The sequence below is a fragment of the Podarcis vaucheri genome (assembly GCF_965113315.1).
Source record: "Podarcis vaucheri genome assembly, chromosome: 3".
NCBI classification, from domain to species: Eukaryota; Metazoa; Chordata; class Lepidosauria; order Squamata; family Lacertidae; genus Podarcis; species Podarcis vaucheri.
In genome coordinates, this window is record NC_138761.1 from 73614402 (window position 1) to 73634530 (window position 20129).

A 20129-nucleotide genomic window follows, 5' to 3' on the forward strand; every position below is an offset into this window, starting at 1 on the left:
AAACTAACCATAGTAATCATTTAAAAGCAACATTGCTAAAATAAATTTTAAACACTGCTCAGTGCCTACTTCAGCCACCCTAGAATCGCCCCTCCCTATCACCATGATCTATCAAACTTCTCTTTTCTATTGAAAGCAAGAAGTAAAGGTATTGACTTTTGTCCCTTTTTAGGGGAGCTGCTCATGATAGATTATAAACAATGGCAGAGTGTTCTGTAAGAATATAATCACACACATTCAATTGTACTTGAGACTATACACAGCTGCTATTTAAGTAGTGCCTTCATTCTAAAAACAAGGTTACATTAATAGTCTGCCCTTTGCATTGATTAAAAATAGTACAGACAGGTAGTTGATTAGCAGGATTAGTGCTTCCAATAGGCTTAAACCTCCTGGGTCACCCTGACATTTGATTCCCCATCACAGTTATTAGCATACAAGGGGCTGTCTGGAGGTAGACAAGAACTTAACCAGGTCAAGGCTTGAAGTTGCCATGTATGAATTCAAAATAGAATTATCTAAGTCAGGGTAAACAACATTCACTCATTGAAAGAGCTTAGAAAGCAAACTTTTATTGAAGCATTACAATTTCAGGTACAGATATATTTTTGTACATTTTAATGATCCATGTCTAACACCACAAGAGAGAAGATTTAACACCAAACATCACCCCCTCCATTGTTCGCCCTAGTGTTTAAAAGTACCCAATTCAGCTGCTTTCTTTCTATCCAAGGCTTTTTACCTGAATCTGCATTTTAAGTATTATTGAAGGGAACTTCAGTCTAGCAGACCTCAAGTCAACTTGAGGCACTCTTTCAAGAACAAAAACCATTTGAAAAATTGGTCCTCAAAATCTAAAGCACCCTAAACTGTCAGGTGCTACTTATAAGCAAAATTGGTAATTTTGGTAGAAAACAAATCTACTTAAAAATAAAAAGGTGTTCAACCGCTTGATATCCAACCAAGCAGATTTAGTAGCCTAGAAACACTAAAAAAGTGTTTCATTTATAAATACAGAAGGAACAAAATATTGTCATATTCAGAGAATCAAAAACAGTAAAGATGAGTGTCAAATTTGTAACAGACTTCCTGGTCTCAACAGCTGAAATCCCACAGTATTTCCAAGGTTACTTGAATATACTGTCTCAGAAGCTTGAAGTTTATATCCATGAAGTGGTATTTCCATGCCTAAATTGTTATTAAAAGTTGTGCATAAAGTGTTGTACTTGACTGTCTAGGCTCCTCATATTTTGCCTCCTGCAGCCAAATCACTCAGTGCCTTCCACATCTTGTAAAAAGGAACCACACGTTAATTAAGAAACACAGATGAAGTCACAATATTATTAAGTTCAGCTTAAATATCACATGCACAATGCTGTCACAGGACGTCAGTCACAGTGTGGAAGGATTTGTGGTGTTTGAATATGCAACAATAGAGCCACCTTATTTCACAGTAAATGGTAACTAACCATTTTGTGCAGTAGTTTGAATCACATTCCATTAGATGTCCCTGCCAAGTTACCAGTAAGTACCAAGCTCCAAACCAATTAGATTCCTCAACGCTGCAACTATTTGAAGCTTGTCAAATGCCTAGAGTCAGCTTAGTCTATATTGTCACAATTGTGTAAGTACCCTTACACGGATGTTCAACAATTTTCACCAGTTGCTATGTGTTGCCTTTGAACAAAAGACCAACACAGAACAGAAATGGTCTTGGCCGAAACTGAAAAAAGTTGATCAAAATAAAATGACCAATGAGCAATTAAGTTTCCAGAAGTAAAAAGCTAGTGCGTTAAACCCCAGTATATTGTTTCAACTGGATGTGAAAATATACACAGACCTAGTGATAATTTTTTATACTAGCCTCAAATTTTAAAAAGTGAAGTAGTCCACCATGTGTAAGTAGTCTTGTTCTACCAGTCTCAATATTTCAAAACTGCAAAAAGTTTGAATCTGCCATCAAAGAGTTACAAAATAAATGTCAATCAGAAATTGCTCAAATTCAAGATTATTTTTAAAAGTTTAAGTTACAGCATACATATGAAAAAAGTTAGGCAACAACTAATTGTTTCAGATAAGTAGGTCCATGGGAAATCCTAATGAGGACGAAATCCTTGTCTGTGGGGAATTTTTGGTGATACGTTGAGAAAAACTATACTGCATGTAATCCTATTGGAATTTTTACAAATGCTGTAGAGTCTCATACAGTAAAATTTTTCTACATGCATTTCAATTTCACAGCAAAAGTGAAATAGAATACCTAAACACAGTAGAGAGTATTCATGCAATATATCTAATTTTTTGATATAATAATGCATACAATTGAAAATTATACTATGATTACATTTAGGGCTTTCTGCAACTACGAGGTGGATATGAAAAATATGGCCCCTTGTATCATTAACTAGAAAGCAACCACCACCTCCTCTATTGGGTATCTTTTTGCGCTTTTTCTTCATTTCTCTTAATCAACTCTGCTGTTTATTCTTGGCAAAACTGGTAAACACGAAGTTGTAGTCATTAAACTGAGCAATCTGGCGATCTAGGCGCTTAAAACCTTCAATCTTCTGGGCTGAAGAAAACACTGTGCGACATTTTGAACTCTAATAGAAAAAGAAAAAGATATTCTTCAGATACACAAATCTTGATGGTAGAATATTCAATACTAACAAATTAAGAGGGGTAACCACGTTTGTCTGTTGTAACCAAGAGCCTTAGGTAAAGGTAAAGGGACCCCTGACCATTAGGTCCAGTCGTGATCGACTCTGGGGTTGTGGCGCTCATCTCGCTTTATTGGCCAAGGGAGCCAACTTACAGCTTCCGGGTCATGTGGCCAGCATGACTAAAACACTTCTGGCGAACCAGAGGAGCGCACGGAAACACCATTTACCTTTCCGCCGGAGCGGTACCTATTTATCTACTTGCACTTTGACGTGCTTTCAAACTGCTAGGTTGGCAGGAGCTGGAACCGAGCAACGGGAGCTCACCCCATTGCGGGGATTCGAACCGCCGACCTTCTGATTGGCAAGTCCTAGGCTCTGTGGTTTAACCCACAGCGCCACCCGCGTCCCTTCACCAAGAGCCTTGTGCCACCTTAAAAAATAAATTATGGCATAATGGGCCAGAGCTCCATTTAAGAGTTGGGTGACATGACACACCTTTTGAGTAGGCAGAATTTATTGTAAGTACAGAGAAAATGTGTGCGCATGAGTTTGAAGGGGGCAGACATTTTACAATCCCTTGGCTGTTGTAACTCCAAAGAGATTTATTATGCACAAAAGCAGGAAGATGAGGCAAGTTAAAAAGGGAATGATTTACTTGCAACTAATGAATTAGTAAGCAAATTAATGTAAATATATTAAGTTGGAATTCCTATGTAGATGATATTTAGGACTAGGGATCTACTGAAACTAGGAATGGCTAGTTGTAAGTACAGAATTTTATCTCTTAGTTTATCTTGATGTGCTAAATCTTCTATGATTGGATCTTTTATTCTAGACTATTTGCATAACACAAATGAAAATGGAATCCAGTAAAATGTATTGTATTGTTTAGTCTTCAAAGGCTTGCTTGAAGAATATCTTACTTCCCCTATCCTTTCCCTTAGATCAGGCATGTCCAACTTCAAGTAGGCTGTGATCTACTATCCAGTAAATAAAACGGGCAGTGATCTACCACACACTCCCATTTCATTCTTCAACTTCTTCGCTTTAGGGGCGAGGGGTAAGGTGTTGTTGGCGGCCAGAAAAACACCCCTTCTTTCCTTAGCACGTATTCACGGTTGATTCCATCGCCTTCTTCCACGTATTGCCCAAACGGAGACTACAGCTGATTAAGCCACAGGCCGCTCTGTATGGAGGAAGGAAAGGCGCTCTCCTTTTATCCAGCCTCGTCCTGAACGCGAAACATCAGCACCCCCATGCCCCACTTTCCTTTGCTCCCAAGGGGGACCGCTGCACCCTCTCCCCATCGCACGGGTGTGGTACTGTAGCACCCAGCAAGGGCCACCCAGCCGAGAGCAGCTTCCTTAGCAGAGCAAAGCAAGAGACATGTGCTCCGGAGCTCACAGTACGGCAAAAGCAGAGACGCAGCTCGCTCCCTCCCACAGCAGAGCCCTGGCTGCGAAGAAGTAGCAAAGGCTGCCTGGCCGTAGTGCAATTGACCAAAATCCATCCAGCAATCTACCCGTCGATCGTGATTGAGGCGTTGGACATGTCAGCTTTAGATCACAATACACTGTTCAGTCTATAGTTCTTTTTCACAGGAGGACACTGAAACACTCAAGGCCTTCCTCTTCTGCAATCGAGTGGTGGCCCCATAAAAATCTACAGTTCTCTCTGATAAGCATGAATGTTTACTACTTATAAGTTCAGTTTGAATCTGGAAAACATGCTTTGGATTATAGCCTTCAAATCAGTTAGGGTCCTCTAACATTTGGTGTGGTTTAAAGTAGCTCCTGTCCTGTTTCTCTTGACCATCAACATTACAAAACCATATTTTCTCTCCTTTTTGCAGCCGGAATACACCTGTTATTCATTTCTTTCTTTCTTTTTAAATCAGTGTATTTGTGTTTTCTGAAGAAACAAAACAAAGATGCAAAAACTATGGCCATTGGGGGACGGGAACACTGAATGGCAATGGTAGTGGAAACAGTAAAGTTGATTGTGTGGAAGTAGCCTTTTATGTGCTATTTATGGCATTTCCAATTTATTATGGTTTATGCAATAATAAAAATAAATTGCTGTAAGATGCCACAAAACTGGTTTTGCTGTAATAGACGGACTAGGTAAACATTTTCTGTATTACAAATACAATTACTTCTGTAATGCTCGTGGATAGCTGGATCATTTGGGATTATCTGGCTGCCAAAACTAGCCTACTGAAAGTAATACAAATGTTTGTACCTGATTAACAAAGAGGGTTGTCACAAATTTTCCTGGCTTAAAAATGTCTATGACCTTCCTAATTAAGTCATCATAGGATGTCTGACTTATGTTGGTTTCAAAACTAACGTATGAGAACTCTGGTTCTGGAGTGATGTGAATAGTCCAATAAGTTCCCTAGAAGAAAATAAAGGAATCAGGTTAGAAATCTCAACATGGCAACAGTTAATAAGTGAATTATCTTTGCAAAGAATAAAAAAATATGGCACTCACATCTGTTTTCATCCCATTCATTGAATATCCACAAGGATTGAACATTGTAGCATCAATGACAGAACCTGTTATCAGGTCACGAATTCCACTCACCTAAAGCCAAGAAAGTGTTTGTTTATTTAACCTATTTATGTAGCTGACATTTCTAAGCAGTGTACTTAAAAATTAAAAAGATAAATTAAAAGTAATCATATAAACATAAAGTCTTAAAATGCGTGCTCATATTTAATCTTCAGTGTAGACTACTGCTTCAACTGATTAATGTACGTCTGATGAATCAGTTCTTTTCACCCATGGTTCCTCTCTTCCTCTCTCAAATAAGTTCAAGGCTTTAGATGTCTGGCTGTTAATTTACCTTACTAGTTTTAACTAGAGAAGCCAGTTAAGTAGCTGAGAATACTATTCCAGGTGCATACATTTCACCATGTGTGTTTTAAGCTGATTAAATGGTGTCGTCATTGAGATATGGATGAGAGATGTAGTGAATGTTCTATTGTTGACTAGGCAACCCTAAAACAAGTCAATGTTTCTTATAGTGACTACAATAACTTGTGCTTAAATTTAGTTAAACCTCCATGCATTTAAAACCTTTTGAGTATTATTCCTATTTTATAGACAAATTAGCTGGCAATCAGGAAAGGATTTGCCTAATGACTTTACAAGTGAGGGGCTGGTGAGGACAAAAGTCCTACATATTAGGAACTGTATTAGTCTCTGTTCTTCTCCTTCACAGTAGACAATCCACACTTACACGAGTGACATCATTTGCAGTAACACCATCTTTCATGTAGAACTGGTCCATAACTACTGGATCGAGCTCGCTCATCAGAATTTCCAGTGTTTGATCTGGCTGATTGATGACCCGACTCTCTGGAAAATCCAGAGTGTACAAGTACCTGTTTACAGGGGGTAGAGAATCAGAGAAGATAATATATAGCACCTAAAAGTCAAATTTGTACTGCTCAAGATTAAAGTAATAATTCAAAGTAAACCTACCAGCAGTCAGAGTTCATACGACCCATGCAATAAGCTGCTCCATCTGTAAAAAGCAAACAAGACCAGGAATAGAGCTTAGAAACAAGGACTATCATCTTTGTTTTGAAACGTAATGTTTAGTACAGCTAAAAATTAATTCCATTGTCTAATTAGTGTCTCCATAACATCATGAGAGTAATTCACACCATACATCAGTTTGCAGCACTGATGTGGGGAGAAAACTAGTACTGCAAACTGATTCCCCAACCCCTGTAAATATTTCCATTTTGTAAGTTCATTATTAACAACAACAAAAAGGATGCCTATTCCAGTATTAGGCAAGATTGACAGTTTCAATGTTTTTATTTCATTTATTAAAATAAACATGCTAAATTAGATCACTCTGTGGCATCAGAAAATTTTCCAATGCATGCATGAAACCCCACATCACTGGCTTGCAGCAAAAAAAAAAAAAGTACAGTATTAGTATATTACTAGTTGGCACTGGAGATTTGTCGCTGTGCTTTTCTTACAGAGCTCCTAAGCTCTGACTACTTATTATAGGCATTGGTTGTCCATGTTATTGCAAAAGAGACACAGCCATGCCTCACTGCCAAGCAATCTACTAGATTTGCTAGAACTACATAGCTCTTTGTCCATGCAACTGTTTTCTTTTTACCCTTTTCTGAACTTATGGTCAACAGAAGACAAGGGGGTATTATCACCCAAGGATACACATAAAAATATCAGACATCCATCAAACTGTGTGCACTGTATAAACCTATTACATTTATCATGCCATAATTCTGACTAGGTGTGAAAGTCTACATAAGAGTAGATAATGTAAGAGTCAGTTCTTGACATCTTTTGTCAACTCAGACTATCACTTCTAATCAAGGCAAAGCTGCATTTTTAGTATGATAATGATTTTATATTGGTTTACATGCTAGTTTCAACAACCCACTGCACATAAGCCTCTTGGACAGTTGTTTGTTATTTACAAGCATCCCATTCAAAATACACATTCACTTACTTGGAAATATTTCATTAAGGAACTCTACTTCTTCCTGGAAATTCCTATGTGGGTACTCTTGATGGGAAGGCTTCATGAAATTCTTGCGTGAATAAAAGAAGCTCTAAAGAAAAAGAGGGGTGAAATTAAATATGCAGCTTTTCTTAAAAGTTCCATTAGGATCAAAAGGAAATTATTTAAACACATGCTTCTGCTCAGGCCTTTCCTTCTTGTCTATAATTTAATCTATTGTCAACTCAAAGATGAATGCACTACTCTGCAAAAACAAAACATGACATCAGTTTTGTCACATATAATACATAATGATCTGGAAAGATTTTAAATGGTGTCTTTAAAATACAGATTGGCAACTGCATATAGATAATGCAGGGGTTGGGGGTCACCAGAAGAACTGGTAACACTTTTGTTACACCAAGCTATTCCCTTCACTGAGTCAAATAAAGGAGAGTCCAATGATAAGGACTCACAGAAGCCATGACCTTGATTGTCAGTATTGGGTATTAATTTCAGTAGCCCACCAATGCCTTTCAAAGTTTTACCTGTTTAGCTACCAACATTTGGTTTTGCTGCTTTGATACACCATCAATCTACTTTACTATTATGCAGCTTGGAAATCCTAGGCTTACACAAATGTCTGCCCCAAACAAGATACAATGAATTGATTTGATAGCCAAGAACACTATCTTAATATGTATTGCTTCCTCTTAATGTGGATTAGTGCTATTCAGAGATCCCATAAGCACATATAAATTGAAATAGCTTTAGTATGTTACAGTGCACTTTGATGTGTACATTAACAAAGTGATTATTTTGGAAAGCACTACCAATATGCTTGCCAATTTCCAAGGTGCAGTGAGAGAGAATGACCATCAGGATGTCAGGAGGAGTGTTTCTAGGGCCTCTCCCTAGAGTGCTCTTTACATGCTGCGAATACAAGGCCCAGTGCCAGGCAGGGATAGGGTAAGGATAAGGAAACATATTACATGTAGTATTCATTACGGTGGCTTGGGTAAAAAGCTGGTTTAAAAGATTTTCCTCAGTGAGTGGGGAAAATAAATGTAAAAGCTTTCCAAAATGGCCCTGACAACAGGAAGAACAGTCAAGTTACCTGCACTTCCAACAGTTGCCTCATAATGCTAACCATAGCCACTCTCTATTTTATAGTATCTGTGTGTGCTTGTAGCTCAGCCTCTCTGACAAAGCACTTTAGCTGTTTTAGTTTTCATGCAGACTTTCATGCAATCAAAACACTAGCTAGGCCACACAACAAGGCGATATTGTGCCACACACTATTCTTCTTGTAAATACAGAAAAATACTTTCCTGAGTGCATTATTTCCAACTGCTTAAATGGTCTTTAAAAGAGGCCATGCAGACAATAGTGCTCAGGAACCTTAGTAGAACTTGTAGATTAAGATCACACAGAAGTAAAGTTAACTTTTGAAGCAAGGGACTGGGTAGAATAGATCTGTTGTACAGTTGTGAACTGTGCACGTTCCAGCAAGCCATGTTTAACTGAAGGGTACATTACAGGGCATCCATATGGTATACTGATGGATAAGAACATCATGCACCATCTTTGACCAAACCAGAACAACTTTTTGTCGTGCATTTGACCAGAAGGTGAATTTGACCTTAGTGTTGGTCTGGCTCTCCCACAGCTTTTTCTGCTTGTACATAAAAACACAGGCAATGTTATTTTATGGAACATGCATGTATAAAGGCAATATGGGTTGCCATCCTCCTGGTATTTGTTTGTGAGAGGTGTTGAAGAATACAGTGGTGCCCTGCAAGACGAATGCCTCGCAAAACGAAAAACGCGCAAGACAAAAGGGTTTTTGCGTTGCTTCGCAAGATGATTTTCCCTATGGGCTTGCTTTGCAAGACGAAACTTCTTGCGAGTTTTTTTTTACTTTTTCTCAAAGTGACCGCAAAGGCGAGCTCCGGTCGTGCGGCCAAGGGAAGCCCCGCTGTGGGTCGTCCAAAGTCAGCCCGAGCACGCCACTCACCTAAAAGGCATGGAGAGACAGAGGGAGCGCGCGAGGATCCCGGTGCAGAGGACGCTCCTGCAGCAAAATAAAGGCAGTCAGCAGCCGGAGGGCTCCAGGACCCAGAGCTGCGGCGGGGCCGTCGATGGTGCTGCCAGAGATTCCACCCTCTGGGCCTCGTTCTCTCCGCCTTCGCTTGCCCTGCCTGCGATCGGCCGGGCTCATTGCTCCGCTCTGCAGAGCGCTGCGCAAAGGCACGGCGGGACAGGTGTCCGGGGACGCTTTGGCTGAGCGCGCCCCGGGATCGGAGGTGCGGGGTGCTTGCTGCAGATCTTATCTTCCGGGGTCGCTGGGATGGCAGCGGTCGGGACTTGTGTTATGTAAGCGCGTCAGGAGGGACTGCTTAAGAGGCCTGACGAGGCTTATGCAATGGCCAGATGCTCCCTAGGGGTCAAGGCTTGCAGTTGCGGGAACAAGTTTATACCTGTAGCCGCTAAGCCGCTAATAGCCATGCTTCGCAAGACGAAAAAACCTCAAGACAAAGAGACTCGCGGAATGGATTAATTTCGTCTTGCGAGGCACCACTGTATTCTTGTGCAGGATCCAGGAATCAATGTATTTCTTATAAGATGTCTGCTGAAGCTTTAAACATAGAAACGACGCTGAAACAAGGTCTAGCACTCTACACTTCTCTTCCTTAAATATGTAAACCACCACCACTTAAGAAAATATACCTTTCAGTGCAGCTATAACGTAAGGATGAGATTCTGGGTATCTTACCTGAATCGAGTCAAACCCACAGTACTCTCTAGCAAGCTCTAACAGGGGAACCAGTGCCTGCAGTAAGAGGGTGGTACCACATGTCTTCAAAATGAAACGTCTCTTGGAGACAAACATGCTACTCTCACTGAAAAACAAAATACAATTGGTAGTGTTACATTTCATACCTGAGTAGTTTTGGGAAACTCAAAATTTATTTGCCATCAGAGTTGGTTCACTCAAAGCTGTTCTTAGGAAACATCCCTGGGAATGTTCCCTAAAGATTGGATGGGGGCGTATCATTCCACAATGGGCTTTGAATCAGGCAGAAGCCAACAGCTCTCCTACAGTACTTTTGCCTGCATCAACATTGTGACCTGACAAATTGCTCCTCTCGCTGTTGGAGAGAAGGGAGCTTCTAACAGTGCTGAGTAAAGGCCTATGTCCTCAATATGCAGATTTGTGGAGGTCTTAAAATACAGGGAAGGAATACAATGACAGCATTATATACCATCTTAAACACAGCTACTAATGTCTGATGAAGTAGGCATATAGAATATTAAACAGTAGCACCAATTTTCTCCTGAACAGCAACCACAAAACGTTCTATGGGTCTATCTATGGGTTCATACCATGTGAAGAGACATGATCACATCTCTCACAAATGACAGCAAACGTTTTTTGCCAAGAGCAGGGAGACAGAGCCAACTGATCAGGGCTGCACTGCTGGGGGAAGGACTTGCCCCTACCCAATACCATTTCCCAACTTAAGATCACCCCTTCCACAACTGCAACTGGCCCCACAGGGTGAAAATAAAGTGCAAATATGTTTTCCACCATCAGACAGATATTAGTTTCAAAGGGAAAATATTTAATTCTGAAATACTGAATTTGAAGCATGTTAAAAATGATTACCACCCACTGCCATTCTGATCTGACTTTCCTCTGCATTTTCCTCTTAGAAAGAACACCACAGACAATCCACTCACAATCTTCCAACATCTCATCTAGTTTGCCATCCCTTACAATGAAATGAGTAACTATGCCAAAACAGTTTAAGACTTCTGTATTGGTGAAAACCAGCATAGTAAAGAGGCTTCAGTGTTGGGACCAGATCCAAATCTCAGCTTGACTACAAAGCTAATGATCAGACTTTGGTCAAGTCAGTATTCTTGACTTAACTTCCACCACAATACTGCACTTAGCCTCAGAATGTTTGGATGAACTTCTCATGCAGTGTAAGTATAGCATGAAAATGTAACAAAAAGGGAGTTGGATAGGCTCCTTTTCTGCACAGCTACACACTCCAACAAAACTCATAACGGGGCTGTTCTAGGGTGCCCCTCCCCTGAGTATCCAAGCAACTCTACCCTATCTGTAGCCAAGAGGTGGCAATAAAAGACTATCACAATGTTTATACCACAGTACACATGCAGCCCAAAACACAGCATAATTTTATCAGAACCATCAACCTGTACCAATTGGAGGCCATTTGGGTAGCTGCAGAGTTGAGTTGGTGCTTGTTTTTTCAAGCAAGCATTTAGATTTGGAAGTGATGGCAGAGGGTTGCCTCCAGCTGCCTCCATGTGTACAGGGATGGCTACAATCAGCAGAGCAGAGTATACTATAAAGGGTTTCTTTTTATAAAAAAAGCTGTGGTGATCAGAACTGCATAAAACACTATAAGTGGGTACACAGACTGGAAAAAGGAAGTATATTTCTCAACACTGACTTTTTCCTCATTTACAACCACAGCACACAAATTCATGTTTTCATTGAGTTTTCTACTGGCCCACCAAGATCTTACCTGACTAGTAAAGCCAACAAACCTATCAAGCAAATACATAACTTTGAACCTTAGTGATAAGATTGTTTCTAAAAAGCTATGTTTAACCTTTGTGAGCTTACCTGAGTACATAAGCTTCCTGCTTGTCAGTTTTTGTCACACTAATGATCAAACAATGCACATTCTCCAAAAGTTTGTCCCACTCAAACCTGTTAGGGAGAGTAAAGTTTAAAATTTTAATTCAAGCAGAAATCCAATATGACTACAACATTACTATTTCAAGTCATAAATGGGTAGTACAAACAAGTCCATAGCTGTAGTGTCCAATGCCTTATTTTCCTTCCTAAGTGGTTTGGAGATTCTTAACTACATGAGTAGTAACATAATGACCAGCCTCAGCATGGCTTAGATGTAAGCCATAGATGTAAGAGTAATAGTAGATTGCAATTCAACATGTTGCAAAACATTTTTTTCTTTTGTGAAACATTTTTTGTGTGTGAATTTTAGTATTTGGGCAATCAAAGCTACTGGTATCTGAGTATTACCACTTACAAGCCATCACATGTTTTTAGAATTAGAATATAGGAATGCTGCAAAAGCAGAATAAAGCTTGAAGTTTCAGCATAGGAGCCTGTTTCTGGCCTGGCTATGGCCTCACACACTGCAATGTGACACTATATGGAATGGATGAGGAACCTGTTGCCCTCAAGATGTTGTTCAACTATCCCTGACCATTGGCCATGTTGGTTGAGGCTCATGCAAGTTGGAATGCAACATCTGAAGGACCACAGGCTTTCTGCCACTGCCATCTGGTTAACACAAGTGCATCTTTCAAGGCTTTATAGTCCAAGCCATTCTTCATAGCACATTGAAAACATTTTACAAACCTGGAAAACATCACCATAGACAGGACACAGAAAGAGCTAAAACAGTGTCTCATTCTGTTATGAGGTTTGTCACAAACTGGAAGTATGAAAAATTGTCTCAAAAATTAGACAAAAGTGTTACCAAATGGAAGTTTTGGCATGGTGGCTAAATAAATTGCTTTTAAAGGCTCATTTTAAAATTTATTTTTAAGGTGCTTCTTAAATATATTTTTAATTATTTCCTTGAACAACCACTAGGTTAATATTAATGTTTTCCCTAGAGATCTCTGAACTGAGTAAGTGCTTTTCTTAGGTACATTTGAGTTAAAATGAGATTTTTCTATGTAAAATAATTAAAGTGATTATTTCTCATATACAAATATGTACACCTCTACCTACCAAACATAGGTATTTCTTTTGCACTAGAAGAAAATAAACTACTAATGTCTGCTTATTAACTATCAATCATGGACATTTATTTTTGCTTGCTTTTTTGGTGGGGGGGATGTGCCAAGGCAGAGTGAAGCAGAAACACAAGTAATATGACAACTGTCCAGTGCACCAATTCCAATATTCCCTTAATTATTGTCATGGCTGAATGTCATTCCCTCTAAAAGTAAAACAGAATGCATGCAAAGGGTATACAGTACAATGAAGAGATGCAAAAGCAAAATAAAATAGTGTCAATAAAAGTAGCTGTAATTAACATGATGTAGTGGTCAGATATACAACACTGTTTTAGAAATATATGTAGCAGATGGTGGCGTACCAATGAGTGTTTCTCCAGTTTGCAAATGTGTGCCCAGTCCCAAAGAGTTTGGCAACCCTACCCTTAGGATAACTTAATGGGAGTACCATAAAAATACTGAAGCACCATGAAATGTGCACATAACCAACATAACTAAGTCATAGCTGCCTCTAGCATGATAGGCTTAGTTTTTTATATCAGAATGTTTGGGAAAGCATTTGGCTTCCAGTTGCTAGCATGTTTGCTACTGCAGTGTTTAGAACAAATGACATCTTTTTAGCCTTACCAGTTTTCTTACTATTCATAGACTGGTAGTGTTTTAGATCACAATTATGAAAAGGATTTACTTTTACCTGAGCAATTGTACCAATTTTTTCAGTAAGAATCAGGTTTCGATTTAATGTAACAAACCTTTGTCCATACTAAGCAGATTCTGAATAGCCATGTTTGAGGGGAAAGCCTTTATATTTTCTTGTCTTACACAGAACTTTTGAGTTCTATGAGACGTCTCATTCTATATCCCAATAACACTTTGGAATCAGTTCCATTGACTTATTGGCTTCCAACATATGCCTTGGCAGATAGTAAGCTTAAGTTCTGTTGATTTGCTCAGCATTTACTAAATAAGATCTGGAGAAAGGAAACTGATCCTAAACCTCCACTGCCTTGCAGCTATACTCATCCATGAAAAAGGCTCTGGGACTAAAACCTGAGGAAAAATCTGCACCTGCTGCCTTGCAAAACATCTATGGGACAAGAAAAATCTAAGGAGTAAATCCTACACAAATCCAGAGTGGAGTCCTCATAAGATGTCTTGTACACCTCCTGGCAACTCCTACAGTCAAACTGGTCCAAATGCATTGCTCTGCTTTCCTTTGGACAGTTTTCTCATGAATAGCTCTAAAGGAAGGGAATGCTATGCTGGGGGAAAAAACATGCTGCTCCATTGGAGTTACAGAAGAAGCAATAGGATGAGGGGTCGCCATATTTCTTGCTTAGTAAGGAGGTGGAATTGAGAGAACTGTATGCTAGTGAGGACCACATTGCACATGCTGGTGGAGGAGTTTGGATTTGATATCCCGCCTTTCACTCCCCTTCAGGAGTCTCAAAGCGGCTAACATTCTCCTTTCCCTTCCTCCCCCACAACAAACACTCTGTGAGGTGAGTGGAGCTGAGAGACTTCACAGAAGTGTGACTGGCCCAAGGTCACCCAGCAGCTGCATGTGGAGGAGCGGAGACACGAACCCGGTTTCCCAGATTACGTGACTACCGCTCTTAACCACTACACCACACTGGCTCTGGTGCACTTCCTTCCTTCATAATGCAATCTCTCTGTTCCTTCTTTGCATTAATGACCCACCCATAAGAAGCAGCAGTCAGTGGCTCACACTTTTTAACAACTTTGACTGCATCAGAACCATAATGTTCAGGGGTCCACAACTTATTGGTGGTTGACCAACAAAGCTGCAGAATGGGTCTTGTCTGTGATATCACACTAACCTCCCAGGCAGTTGGGAATACAGTGGTACCTCAGGTTAAGAATTTAATTCGTTCTGGAGGTCCATTCTTAACCTGAACTGTTCTTAACCTGAGGTACCACTTTAGCTAATGGGGCCTCCCGCTGCTGCGCAATTTCTTTCTGCTGCGTAATTTCTTAACCCGAGGTACTATTTCTGGGTTAGTGGAGTCCGTAACCTCAAGCATGTATAACCTGAAGTGTTTGTAACCCGAGGTACCACTGTACCTCTAGCTTTGCGTAACTGCAGGCGCAAATCCCCCTCACACCAACTGAGGAAGTGAAGACTCAGGAAACAGTGAGAAGCCTTGCTGCTTTCCAAAATGCTCCAAGACACAGCCAGTAGCCTTCTCCAGGCTCCAGACAAGTAAGTTGTGACTACAGATTCTGCTCCCTGCCATCAACATTATCTGCTCTATATCAGCATCAAGCAAAATGTGATGCTTCCTCCTCCACAAAACAAGTGCAGAAGAGGGGCAACAGACTTAAGTCCATCCTGCTCTGCTGCCTTGTACTTTGCACTTTTATTTATTTATTTATTTATTTATTTATTTATTTATCTTTGTGGGTTTTATAAACAAGAATAATGTTATACAAACAAGTATACCAAGTTTTCTCATGTCATGTCAAAATAGCATAATAAATGTGGAAAAATATCTACAACATATATTTCATTATAAGTGGTCAATGTACAAGTTTTGGGTTCATGAATTGGTTTAAAACAATTAGGAAGAAGAAGAAGAAAGAAAGGGTGAAGAGGAGGAGGGGGAATGCCGAGTGGGGTGGGGTCAGGTGGTTATGCTTCTATTATTCTACTTAGTAGGGGTGGGAATGTGTCCGTGTTACTTGTATGGGTTCTCTTACTATTTATTTGTAGTGAGAGAGGTTGGGGGTGGCTGAGGGTGTACTTTGAGCTTGTTCAAGCAAAAAAACTGTTTCAAGATGGCTGCTACTGTACATCAACCTTCCCACTCCCTTAAAATCAGAGCCAGTTCAAAGAACTATCAAGAGATCCTGGACAGACAAAATGAAGTACTTTACATTGTAGAGAGTTAAATTATGGGATTTCCTATCATAAGATGTAGTGATGACCACTAACTTAGGACAGCTTTAAAAGAGGATTATTTTGGTTATGTTTAGACTGAGGTGCGCAATCCCTAATGAGGCCTCCCGCCGCCGGTGCCCTTCCACCATTTGGCTTCCATTCCTAGACCGAGCTAAAGTTCGCTAACCGAAACACTACTTCCGGTTTGTATACCGAATAGTTAATAAACAGGGCTGTTCTTAAACCAAGGTACCACTGTAGTACAGAATTTTAAGTTGGAAGGGACCCAAAGGATCATCTAGTCCAACCCCCTGCAATGTAGGAATCATAGTACACATAAACTTCACTAGTGATCCACAACAGCCCCTGCCCGTTAACTATGTGAAATTTTAAGGTATATGTGTAGATATTGGTTGGCTTGATTTAACTTAAGTTTCTGTACTAGTATTCTTGACTTCTGAAACTTGCCATGGTCTTAGATTTCTGGCCAACTGGTAACACGCTGCAAACAAGGGGGAGATGGATGTAATGTGTTTATTAAGAGATTTGCATGCTGCCAATTCTGTCCTAGCTTTGGGGTGTTTCATATACAAAAGGGATACACTTGAAATGCTCATATGCATGGGTAGGTGCTTACATTTTTCATTTATGCCTCTTTATGAGGGGCACACACCTGCTCCTCTAGACTTCCATAAAACAGGAAAGAAGTTGTATTTGTTTCCAGTACTATTATATCCAAGTTATAGGTGAAATCTCAGATGGCTGGGGTATAAATAATAAAATTTATTATTATTATTATTACTACAACAGCTACTGTTTTTAAAAATCTGTTTTTAACATACCAGGTTTAGAGAATCTCCTAAAAAGTATAGGTCTTAAAGGAAATTTCATAACCTCAACTATATTACAGGTACTTGTTTCTAGACTACATGTTGATCAGATTGGATATTAACTTGTTTTAGGATTAAATGTTTCAATGCAATAGCCAAAACTACAAAAAATTGTTTCACCAATGTTGGGCCAAAACGTATTTTAATACCACTGACAAACAAGATTGGCAACCACAATGTAGATAATTTGCCATAGGAGTCCAGGTGTGTTATGAATTCTCAAATAGCTCAGTTTATAGAAGTGTGAGCTATCCAGAAGACTTGATTTGAACAGGGCCTCCCTTGCCCATCACTTGTCTCTGTCTTGCTTCAGCAAGTTAACCTTGTCAGTCATTAATTCCCACTCTGGTTCCTATGCTTAACAAGCCCAATGTTTCAAAGTTCTACTAAAAACTAGTCAAGGGAGCACTGTCCCTTTCACACACAAAGCAAGGAAGATGCAAGCACATGTACATTTCAGGCTGTGCAGGGCCCAGCCCTTCCCCCCACTACTCTGTTGGCTGAGCTGGCGCTTCCTCCACATTCCTGAAATGCCCACTGGATGACAGGCCCAGGCCCAGCCCTTAAAATGATACTGCAATCTCATTGGCCTGAGTTTGTCAATGGGGAAGGAGAGGCCACCACATCTGGGGCGCGAGCCAGAAGCCTCACGTGTGATCTCGGTTCCAGCCACATTTTTCAAAAGATAGGAGGGGCCTCTCCCCGCCCCTGTGCCCAAATAGGAGAAAAGCCAATCGCGCAAATAAGAGCCGCCCCAGCCACTGCTCTCCTCGCCGGAACGACCCTATGTGGCCCAGAACACAAGACCTGCCCCAGTCAGAAGCTGAACACAAGACGGTGCGAGGGCTAACGCTCCGCAGCATTTAGTAAGGCCCGCTAAAAGCGTCATTTCACAGGTAGCTGACTGACTCGATTAACTCTTCCACAAAGCCAAGTTCTGGGGCTGACAGAGGCAACCAAGCGCTCGCTCCGTCAGAATTTGGTCCGAGATTATCGAGGCCAGGTTGGAACCACGGCGCCAACGGAGACGACACAGACACGCAAGGCTGCTCGCTCGCCTTCTGGCCGGGGCGAGACCGGGGTAACGCGGCAGCCGGTGCAGCGTTCGGAGGCGTTAGACACGTGTCCCGCCGTCACGTTACCCTCCCATGAGGAGCTTGCGTGCTCTCAGCCGCGGGCAGTGCCCAGTTCGCACACGAAATATGTTTCAGGCGTAGACGCTGCTTATACACGGGAGAGCAGGTTTGCCGGTGGCCCCGCGCGCGGCTAAGGTTTCACGCGCCTCCCACTCTTCCCCGAAGGCCCAGCCAACCGCCGCCCGCCCCGACCATTACTAGGGCGGCCGGCAACGACTACACGCGGTGATGGCATCGCTCCGCGCTACCTCAGAGCAGGGGCGGGGGAAGAGAGGAACCACGCGGGCTGAGCTGAAGTCGGAAGCTCTCCCGAAGGCACCTTTTTAGCAAGGTCGTTTAAAAGGGCCGGCGCGGAAGGTCACATTCCGCCCGTGCAAGGTCACCCCGGCTCTTCCCACCACCACCACCAAGTTCCTCCACTCGGCCAACTTTTTCCTAGGGCTGCGCGGCCTGCTTGGAACTCGGACGCAGGCCTGCCCGCCAACGGCCGTGCATGGAAGCCAGGCCCACGCGCGTGCCGAGGAGGGACGTTGGTGGCGGTTGGCGGTTGTTCGTTCTCGTGCCCCCCCCTCCGCCCGTCAACGCCCAGAGAAGCCGGCGAAACTCAACGCGTCACTTCAATGTCCGCCGTATCCCTCCCTCTCCGTCGGGCCAGCCCCGCACTGTCCCTCCTTCCCGTCACACACTCATCCACACATCGAGCTGCGCTCTGAATGGAGCAGCCGCCATGCCCTTCCCCTTTGCTGGCCATCAGCCTCGTTCACTTCCCGCCCAGCGGAGCCGGCATCGCGGCAGTCCTCTCGCCAGTGCATGTGCGCCACCAGTCGGGCATGTTCGCTCCCCCCTCCCCTCTCGCCACTAACCCATCCATGTTGCTTCTCTCCCGCGCCCGGCCGCCCTCCAGCAGAGCGGACCTTCCCCTTTTTCGCCACCACTCCGGTCGGCCCCTCTGGCTCCCTTCCTTCTCCCCTCGCGAGCAACTAACCTGGGGATGGTGCGGAGATCGCCGGACCCATTGGTTTGGTGCGGCTCCTGCGGCGAGGGCTGTTGCCAGGCGAACCACACCTCCAGTAGCTTCTCAGTCCCTTCGAAGAAGTGTGCACCGTTCTCCTCCATCATGGTGAGACAACTCCGCAAAAACCAACAACCACAGAAATTAAAACGACAGACACCCCCGACCAAACTGCTGCTGCTGCCACCGCCGCCCTCCTCTTCACCTACACACCGGCCAAGGCTGGTACTGCTTCTGTTCCGGGCCGCGGCGCCTTCACCGGGTCTCAGCCCGTCCCGAACAGGTTTCACCTTTGACGGGGTAGTAATCTTATATTAGGCTATAAGAGAAATATATATATAGATATATATACCAGAGAGCGGTTGCGGGAAAGGTGGCGGGTTGTTACACAGTCCTTTGGGGTAGGGGAAGGAGGGAGATGGAAGGAGAGAAGTGCGGAGTAGGCAGGCGTGCAGGCGATGCGGTTCGGTTCCTTGTAGTCCGTGTGTTCCCCTGTTACAGAGAAAAGCACAGAGCGAGCGCTAGCTAATGTCGCCGGCCATACTGTGGAAGCGAAGAGGAATGAAGCACGCAGCAGCTTTTATATGCGCACAGGTATTCGGGTCCCTTCCTCCGCAGCGCCACCATTGGGTGCTTGCTGGTTAGTCCCGCCCATCTCCTTCACCGATAGGACGCTCCAAGATGTCTGTCAGGCGACACGGGCTCGCCCCGTGCTACTGACGGTTCCAGCCTGTGCGCCCGAAGGCGAAGCGGACGGAGGCAACGTCCCCGGCTGGCACTCGCGGGAGCCAGTGGGCGAAAGAGGGAGAGAATAGCTGCAGAAAGAATACAAAGAAACCGCACACAGCTGCGTAGCAACAGAAAATATGTTTGTGGTTAGAAGAGTGGGGGTTGGGGTTCTGTTCAGGAGAGAAGGTATAAAGGTACACTGGAAAGCTGACATTTGTTTTAATGTGCATTTTGGACTACACTTAAATCATGAGTGCCTGGGGCATGTTGCTGGGACCTTCTGAAATATGGCTCTTTCAGTACAAGCTACAGGTGGAAAACAGCAATGTGTGACAGACTCAATATATTTGTGACAAATGGAAAGTATAGGGTGTTGCCTAATATATAGAACCTTGTGTATAAAATATACTATTGACCTCTCTGGGAATTATCTCTGAGTAAACATGCATAGGACTGGACTGCACCTGTAACTCAGGAACAGGAAAGCTGTG

At 42.5% G+C, this 20129-nt stretch overlaps 1 protein-coding gene across 4 annotated transcripts; it reads right to left on the minus strand.

Moving 5' to 3' along the window:
* Positions 1 to 552: 552 nt before the first annotated feature.
* AMD1 (adenosylmethionine decarboxylase 1) lies at positions 553 to 19479 on the minus strand. 4 transcript variants are annotated; one of them, XM_082216823.1, is made up of 9 exons: positions 18883 to 19477; positions 11819 to 11905; positions 9932 to 10058; positions 7165 to 7267; positions 6153 to 6195; positions 5908 to 6052; positions 5157 to 5249; positions 4905 to 5060; positions 553 to 2603 (listed from the first exon to the last, which is right to left on the minus strand). In XM_082216823.1, exons 1-9 carry the CDS (start codon positions 19014 to 19016, stop codon positions 2469 to 2471), a joined length of 1023 nt encoding a protein of 340 aa, XP_082072949.1. In that variant the 5' UTR covers positions 19017 to 19477; the 3' UTR covers positions 553 to 2468. The 4 variants fall into 4 exon arrangements, with proteins under 4 accessions (XP_082072949.1, XP_082072952.1, XP_082072951.1 ...); XM_082216826.1 differs by lacking the exon at positions 18883 to 19477 and adding an exon at positions 18217 to 18370; XM_082216825.1 differs by lacking the exon at positions 18883 to 19477 and adding an exon at positions 18146 to 18168.
* Positions 19480 to 20129: the final 650 nt, after the last annotated feature.

What these genes read in the sequence shown, in the direction of transcription:
- AMD1 (XM_082216823.1), bottom strand. Translation starts at nt 19,016, where the DNA reads ATGATGGAGGAGAACGGTGCACACTTCTTCGAAGGGACTGAGAAGCTA. An exon ending in CCTTAATGAAATATTTCCAA is followed by an intron (nt 6,196 to 7,164) that starts GTAAGTGAATGT and finishes TGCTTTTTACAG; the next exon opens with ATGGAGCAGCTTATTGCATG. An exon ending in CAACCCTCTTTGTTAATCAG is followed by an intron (nt 2,604 to 4,904) that starts GTACAAACATTT and finishes TTTTTCTATTAG; the next exon opens with AGTTCAAAATGTCGCACAGT.